This window comes from Geospiza fortis, unplaced genomic scaffold (assembly GCF_000277835.1).
Source record: "Geospiza fortis unplaced genomic scaffold, GeoFor_1.0 scaffold54, whole genome shotgun sequence".
Classification (NCBI taxonomy): domain Eukaryota; kingdom Metazoa; phylum Chordata; class Aves; order Passeriformes; family Thraupidae; genus Geospiza; species Geospiza fortis.
The window spans coordinates 8,464,910-8,473,728 of record NW_005054301.1 but is presented as its reverse complement, the minus strand read 5'-3'; the positions used below and the strand labels follow the sequence as shown (position 1 = coordinate 8,473,728).

Below are 8,819 nucleotides of genomic sequence, written 5' to 3'. Positions count from 1 at the left end.
AGTTACCTGGATTTTGGAAACCAGTTTCATGAAAGGCCAGCTGTCATCATGCCGCACCAGCTCCACGATCAGCTGTTCAAAAGCTGAGAGTTCATGGACTCCGCCCTGACGTCCTGAACTTCTCCTGCTCAATACTGGAGGAGATGATTCTGGAAAAAAAAACAACCCAACACCCCACCAGATAAAGATTAAAAGCCTGACTAATAAAATAAAATAAAATAAAAAAACTAATAAAAATCTGAAACACCATTATTTTGGGGTACTGAAACTGTAGTTTAAAAGCACAAGGCATGTAGTTTGGCCTAAAGTATTAACTAAACTCCGGTCTTGTCATTTACTACTGAAATGCCTCTCTTGTCATACAAAATGCTAAGCACCAGTCCTTAGCTGGGTGCCTCCTCCATTGCATTAATTCTGGACATGATTTTTTTTTCCCCTGATTTCAATCTTAAAACAATTTGTTAAACACTTGAAGAAAAGCCCTGTTAGAGAAAAACCAGAATAAGCTGCCTGCTCTTAACTTTTACTTTCACAAAACCTCTATTCAGACTGATTTTATCTGCTTTCAAGAGTAGTCAGCAGGGTAGTTAAAGGAAAAGCTCAGAAATTCTGAATAGTGACAGAAACGGTGAAGAATACAAGGCTGCTACATTGGAGTGCAAGCTCTTTGACACTCTTCAGTCTCACACTGGGTCCTTTTTGGTTTTAGAAGTTATTTTATCTTTCCAAGTATTTCCTTACCATCAAAGTATTACCTTAACAAGCACGGACACTGTTAACCCTATACCAGGCAGACAACATTTTTCTTCTGGAAGCAGTTTCTTGTTTTGTGTGTATATTCCCAGTTTCACTACCTTCCCTCTATCTGTGCTCTTCACTGTTTAGTTCTTTAATAAAATAAAATCATAAAAGCTGCAAGTAAACATTTCCATTTGTGTGGGTTAAGGCACTTCAAAACTTTCAATTCACTTATTATAGAGCATATTGTGTGCAAATATGAAATTTCAAGTATAGATACAATAAATCTCAGATGGCTGAAAATTTTAAGGCTCTGTCAGTGTGAAAGAAAAACTGTCCCATTGGAAGTGGCAAAACTGCCTTCAACCACTACTCGTGGTCTCCATGCTCTACCACACAAATATTTTAGCAAGGAACAGAATGTAGATTTTGCTGTGATAAACACATTTCTCTAACCTGTAGATTGTCGTTTTCTGCCTCTTCTCTTGGGTTCAGCAACAGGAAGAGAAAGCTTTGAAGCAGCAACTGGCAGTTTCCTGAGCCGCTCAGCGGGCTCTGCAGTATCCACAACCCGAAACCCGAGAGAGTTGGAGCGGCTGCTTCCCAGTGAGCTCTCAGCACTCTTTCGTCCTCTTCGTCTTCTTCGAGGACCGAGCAGCTCCACAAAAACATCTGCTGGTAATGAACTTTGGCTCTGACGAGTGGTCCGGCTATGAAGTCTTAAAGTGGGCTTAGTCACTGCTGAGGAGGCTGATTTTATGTTTCTTAAACCCCTTCTGGTCATTTTTGACGAAGATTCAATTGGCTGGCTCCGAGAAGCGTATCTTGCCTGACGCTGGCTGTTCTGACTTGAGAATGGATTGTTGAGCTTGGCTGCTCTCATTTTTAATGGAAACTTGACCTGAGATCTTCCTTGCTTTGATGGGCTACAAAGTGAACAGTTATGTTTATTTATTCCAAAATTCCATTCGTCTCTCTTCCCTGTTTTCTAATTCAGCATTTAAAAAACCCAGCCATTCAAGGTTGAACTGGTAAGCAGCTGGCTTACAACCTGATGCAGTCAGTCACCCAAAATTACCATTATCTTAAATACTCCTCTGGGGTCTCTTAGTGAAGTATTATGTGGAGTACATACCTTAAAGAAATTTTCAGAATTCTGATCACCATTGCAGCTTATGCAATAAGAATACATTAACTGGAGCACCAGCTATCAATTTCTTTAAATCACTTATTTCTCAGGCAGGCGTTAACTACTAGGATTTCTGAACATTATTATCAGCCACATAAATAAAGTACAGTTGTAAAATGCTACTTATAAGAGTTATGCTCTGGTCAGGTTTTGTAACTAATATTTAAGACTCCCCTTCCTTTACAGGGAAGAGACAAGATCCCAGAGATAAATTTATTTCCCAAGGACATGCACATTCTCTCCAACTACTGAATCTGAACTGTCAGAGCTGCTTGCTTTAGTCAATTCAAAAGACTGTACAAAAAAAGAGGGGAAAAATACTCTGAGATCAGAAAAGTTTCCTTCAATTTTTATGTTGCTGGCATGTGCATCAAATAAAATTTTAATTGAAATTATCACTTCGTATTATTTAGTTGATTGTATAGCGTTTTTTGGTTGGTTGTTTTTCAAAGATATTTTCTTGGGCTGTTTGGGTTTTGTTTGTTTTGGTGTTGTTATGGTTTTGGGGGGCTTTTTCAGGGGGTAAGGGTGGTTTGGTTTTTTGTTGGCCTCTTTTAAACAGCTACTGCATTAGTCCTCAAGGCTTCCCAATGTCCTGTGGCCTGCAATGGATTGTTTTCTCTAATGTTTTAATACCGTATGCATCTAGTCCTCCAAAATTCAAAAGTGGACAAAAATAACTCCAGGTTTTCTCCAGAAAAGCTTTACTGTTTGAAACTCTTTCCACTTCACATTCACACAGCAGCTGTACAGAACTGAAGCTCTGATGGCCTTCTCTCACCCATACATTCAAAGCTGGAATTTTTATCCTGAAAAGTGAACCCAAGTCCAGTGGTCCTAGCTTTTGTCAGTATTAAATCTTTTCCTAAGAGCCAAATTCGCAGCAAGCTGATATTTTTCTAAAAATAAACTTTTTTTCATACTAGAGTTTCAGAATACATGCTTATGTGAACAACTACTCCAAATAATGATCAAGGTGATATTTTAACAAGTCTATTTACCTTATCTCTTCCTCCTCTTGCGATTCATCCTCCTCATCTTGCTCTTCTTCATAATGCTCCTCCTCACTTTGTCCCATCTCATCATAGTTTGCCTCTTCTTCCCCTTCTAGTTGTTCAGCAGTCTCTTCATCACTTTCCACAGAAGGTCTCTGTCTGGAGGAGAGACGTCTAGAGCGCTGTTTTGGTCGGCACTCTGGGCAAAACCAATCTCCTTCAGGAATGACCTAGAAATAGAAGGAAAAGCAAAAGCATTAGCAATATGCAATTACATTATAAGGACTACTCGAGCTCTGTGTGAAAAGGAAGCAGTCCTTTCTCCTGAGGTACCTTCAGCTTGGGCCTGATGCAGTAGGTGTGATAGCCTCGGTCGCAGCCATCACACAGCACCATGCTTTCCGCATCGCCTTTCTTGCGGCACACCTTGCAGCGAGCGTTGAGGATGGACTTGGACCAGATGACGCTGCGGTCCAACGTCGACAGGTGAAGGAAGACTTGGGACAAGCTGGTAGAAGAAAGAAGTGACTCTCTCCAGCGATCCAGAACTGTTTTATAGGACCGTCCACCATCACTGGCATCTTCCATTGGAGAAGGGGATTTAAAAAAATAAGAAAAATTAAAAACCCCCAGAGAATTATCAAACTTCTTTTTCAAAGATCCATGTTATTCTAGAGTAAGAGGTAATACTCTGACTGTCAAAGAGACAGCAAGTAGCAAACTGGGATAATAATTCAACATTTGTCTTATCTCTTCAGTACTGGAGTATTTTCTACATAGTTTCCAAGATACTGGAGCTTTAAGATTTTACTCTTCAATACCTATTCAGCTTAGAACTTGCATATACATAGGTCATTAATAGGACAGTAAACTCAGATATAAACCTGGAAACCTAATTTGATTCAATTTATAAAGTATAAAACATTGCTTAAGATCATGAAAAAATGATCACATGTCCAATTTACCTTCCTTTGGATTTACATCTGGAAACCCCAAAACGCTTGAAGAAAGTACCTGAAACTTCACTGCCAAAGAACAGCTTGAAGGGCACTATTCATCCACACTTGCTCCAGTACACTCTACCAGAGACTCTTTCAGCCCTCTGCCCATGCTTCACTGCCTTCAGTCCTGCCCTGCACTCTGCCTTCACAAGCACCTGCATCTCTGTGTGGCTGACCAGGTCGGATGACTGACCTGGATGAAATGTAACTGTTTCCTTAATACCTTTTAAGCAATGTAACACACAGGAGGGACCTGTGGGACACATCAAGTGTCAAACCAAGTAGCACCTGAGTCCCTAATTAAGTTAAAAATAAATGGGGGAGGGAACAAGGGTGAGAAATCAGATGGTATTTTCAAATAGTTTTGGTTTGCAATCCAGGCCATGGAAGCAGCCACACAAACACACACACTGAGTAACAAGGGGGACAGTACTGAATGGGAATGGGCAGCTGGGAACTAGAGAAGCAAACAGGCTGTTTGAGAACCCGAGAGAAAACAGAAGGTATAAATGACACCCTGCACTGCTGCTGCTGAGCAGGAAGCTGATTTCTTTATTGAAGCTGAATGTTATTTCTTGCATTTTAAAATAAGAGGGTTTGAGGACAGGAAGAGACCATACAACAGTGCTTGTGGTTATGGAGATGTCTGCAGACTTCCCTTCTAAAAGTGATAGTCCAGCTACTACTGTGTGATCTCAGTTGATTAACGATGCACTCAGTATATAATGCCACCCTGCCTGCTGGACTACTGACAGCGGGCACATGAATGGCCTGTGATGCACCTGTCTGCCAAATTATTTATTCCCAGGACTAGGAAGAGAAAATATCTAATAACAAATAAAATGAAAGAACAAAAATGAGACTAATTGCTCTCCTGGCAAGGCCCTTCTGCCTTCTTATCAACTGGCTGCCAGGATTTGTCTAATCTTGCATACATTTGCATTAGCAGCAAGCAGCACAAGAGAAGTGACGGGAGAAGGCAGAGGATAAACAGGCACACAGCTTCGTAAATAAAATACAGCCACCTCTGAGCTGCAAACCTGTATTTCCTAACATTTCCTATTGCTCAGACCTTAGGCTTGCTGTGTTAAATTCAGTCTTCTGAAGACAGTAGACAAAGTCCTTTTCACAGTACTGCAGTATATCTCCATGTATTTTTTTTAATTCACCAAGAAAATTAAAATCACTTAAATCAGATTTGTACTGTAACTCCTACTCTTAAAGACACTTTATCTTAAGCATATATATAGTCTGGCAAGCATTTCTTTGGCTAACAATGACAGCTTGAGAATTATTACTTTTATTTGGAGGTTATTTTCAGCCTGGATTGGCTTACCAATATAGTTCATCACACAACACAACAAATATATTGCAACTGTGAATTTGCAGAGCAAGTAGAGATGAAAATTCCCGACCACAACCTGCTTCAGCATGTCCTGCTGCTGAAACAAACAAGCCAAACAACACCCACTGTTTCAGATCCCAATTTGTAAAATAAGAATAACACTTTTTTCTTCCATCCATCATCTTTCTCATTTGTATTGTTAACTCAGAGGGAGAAATGGCCTCTTTCTTTGTGTCTGAGCAGCTCTACACTGCGCAGTGGGATACCCTTCTGTCAAGTCCTCCAAGCCTTGCTACAATGCAAATGAAGTCATTTGACAGATCTATGCACTCATCTATCAATAGCTAATTGAGTTCAGGGAAGGGTTTTCCATTTTAGTTTTTCTAGAAAGGACATGCAGTTGCACAATGCTGTGAAGTTTCAGAAAAAAATGGGGACATTAAAAGAAAGGGAAAAAAAAACCCCAGGACTATGTGAACAGGCAGGTTTTGGCCCCAAAGTGAAAAAAAAATGCAGTTCTTTTTTTCTGGTTGCAGAAACCTTTTTCTTAGTTTTAAATATTTGAGCTGTATTTGTTTCATGCTTAAACCTTTGGCTTCAATACCTTCAATGTAAGGAACTGGCTACAAAATTAATTAATTAAAAACCAATAAAAAAAGAAAACCTGATAAAATATTCAATGCTTTCTAATTCTTAGCAATACAAGTAACATTTAAAATTTACCATCTCTCTGACTAGTCTTGTCTTTCACTCTCTTCCTCCTTTTATACCCCCAGTGGTGCCTTTCATCATCTTCTGCATTACCTAACATTAAATTCATAGAGTTATTTCAAATACCTTTTTGAAGCATGGCAGATTATTTTTTAATTAATTTTTATATTCCATAAATGTGTAGTCTAAAAACATGACTTGAACAGTGAACAGTGGTTCTCAATATGTGCAGACAGTGAAGGGTAGGGGAGTACTGTGCATGGAGGAATTGCACATCCCAGTGTTTACTCTGACTCCCACTACAAACAGAATGCTTGAACTAAAAGTTCTGAATCCTACCCTGCCTTACCTTTCTGTTCATCTCTGGTGCAAATGGCCACAGGAGCAGATACTAACCACAGGTTTTTCTCAGCAAACAATTCATTTGGTCTGTGCTACCACAAACCTCCTCACGGCTCAAAAAATGTAGCCAGGTTATGGGCACAGTTCTCAAGGACCAAGAGAATTAGTTCATCTGTCCACTTGAAACAATGTATTTTGGATGTTTCTGTGCAAGTGTGTTCTGGAGTATTAAAATGATTAAATTAACCTCTCAGGAAGGAAGAGCCATGGTCAACCTCATCTGTTCCAATTACAAGGCACCTTCTTTGACTGTCTTCTCTGAAGAGTAAACAAAAATTCTGTATCATAAAAAAACCCATTTCCAACTTTGCTGCCTCTGCTCATGGAACTCTGCAGGGCAGTAATGAAATCATAAGAAAAATGTATGTGTATATACCTATCATATCCCAGGATACTGTTGGAAGATGTCTGATGCTATTATAAGGACTATTATAAATAGAGGAAAGGAAACAGCTATGGGAGTACAGGAAACAAAGATAAAATCTAAAAAGAAAGGAATTGAATAAAGACAAGCAAAAAGGAACAAAAAAGTTGGTTTGGGGTTTTTTTTGTCATGCAAGAAGTGCACGGCCCAAGTTACAAAGCAGGCAAATGGTTCCCTCCATCAGTCTCAAAGGTGCTCCCATGAATTAGAATCCAACCTTTTGCATGGAAATCTGAAGGATGCTTAAATGACTGAAGTCCTGAACTAGTGCAGAAGGCAGACTTTTTTGTGGATGCCTCATTGAACTCCAGGGCAACCAAATCACTTCATCATTTTATACCTCAACTTTCACATCTCTGTAAAAGGAATGATGAGACCTATTACTGCACTGCAAAGTATTTTGAAATGCAAGGAAGAGTAAATTTGTATCAAAAAAGAAGCAAAATTCATAATAAAAACTGCTTGTATTTCTTCCTTCTCAAACAATTCTTTTTCTGAGAAGCAGGACTTCAGAGTTTCCTTCAAACAACTATTCAAAAAAGAAAAAGGCTTTTTTACATCTTAACTCTGAAAATTTTGCAGGAAAACAATGTACTGCAACTGCACTCCCTCCTTTCCATGAGTCTCCTGTAACATTACCTTGGGCTGCATTGAAGGAAGAAAAACCAAATTTTCAAAGTAATATTTAATGAAAATATTTCAAAAAGACAGTTCATAATTAAGAAATGCATACAATTTAAATCATGTTACATTTCATCACGAGACAACAGAAGATTAGTGGGCATCTAGCAGCCTCTGAGAGGCTGGAGGGGCCACTTCTGGGGTTTCCAGATCTCCTTTCACATCACTATCTTCTCTGTCAGTCTTTTCTTGCTCTTCCACTTCAACATTTGGTATGCACCTCAACTCTAAACCTATCAGAATCACCAGCAAGGCTCTTGGCAGCCTGATAGAGCCTCAAACAAAAACGGAGCTGAGAGGAGCAGCTGGTCCTTTTATTGCTGTGCTGGGTCCCTTTGTCTGCTCTGCACCCTGGAGGCCACCAGCATAAACCTGCCAGTGACTGCAGGGAATTTCAGTGTGCTGGCTTTAGGACTAGCAGCCATAAATGAAAACTAAAAATTGTTAAGTATAGCTCCACTCCCTAATAGCAACAGAGCAGAGTAAAGCGAGGGATAGAGAGGGCAAATAAACTTTGCAGTGAAAGCAAGAAAGCAAGAATTGAAATAATGACAAAGAGCATTTTCAGTGTGGTTTAAAGCAGAAATGCAAGGGGACTCTTTTTACAGCAAGTGTTCCTCTGTACTGCTACAAAAACAGAACTCCCAGCACTTGCTTGACTTCCAATATTTTTACTTGAATGGTAACTCAATCAGCCAAAAAAGTTGGGATTATCAGATTTAACATGAGAAACAGATATGCAAGGCATTTTGTCCGGGGCGGGGGGGGAGAGAGGTTCCCTTAAATAATTGGAACAACTATTAAAAAAAATCCCTCCTGTTAGGAAAAAACCCCAAAACAAATGAGTGCAGAGACATACTAATCTATATAAGAACAGTCAAACAAAACTGAAAACTCCTCAAACTCAACCCCAGTGGTTACAAACTTAAGAGTTAATTTCTATCATCAGAAAACTGTTGGTCACACTTTAGAGGGGTCAGGGAAAAAATGCATCACAGCTCTGAGCACACAGCAGTCCTGAAAAACAAGTGTCCACTTCTCATTAAAAGCACTACAAACACCTCCTTGTCAGGCTGAGTAGAGAACTTTTCTATGTCTGTTGTACATATACAATCTTGCCTTCATTCAGATTCACCTCCTGTTAAAAGCAGCCCATTACGCAACTGAAAACATGAGACATTTGGCACCAAAAAGCAAGAGGGAACCTGACACTGTCACTTAATGATTAGGGCAGCAAGCCAGACCAGAGGACACCTGGGATCCTTCCTTCTCCTCAGCAATGTAGGTTATTCTATACATTACTGTAATCTTAGAGCAGTAGTATTTTTCACAG

At 39.6% G+C, this 8,819-nt stretch overlaps 1 protein-coding gene across 1 annotated transcript in view; it reads right to left on the bottom strand.

Annotated features, from left to right (window-relative positions):
* Positions 1-8,819, bottom strand: part of BAZ1A (bromodomain adjacent to zinc finger domain 1A) — a 71,847-nt gene that overhangs the window by 3,640 nt on the left and 59,388 nt on the right. The window contains exons 22-25 of the mRNA XM_031064690.1: positions 3,256-3,503; positions 2,929-3,152; positions 1,195-1,664; positions 7-149 (exon numbers count right to left, since the gene is read on the bottom strand). Of these exons, the coding sequence (XP_030920550.1) occupies positions 7-149; positions 1,195-1,664; positions 2,929-3,152; positions 3,256-3,503 (1,085 nt within the window). The remainder of the gene's footprint in view (positions 1-6; positions 150-1,194; positions 1,665-2,928; positions 3,153-3,255; positions 3,504-8,819) is intronic.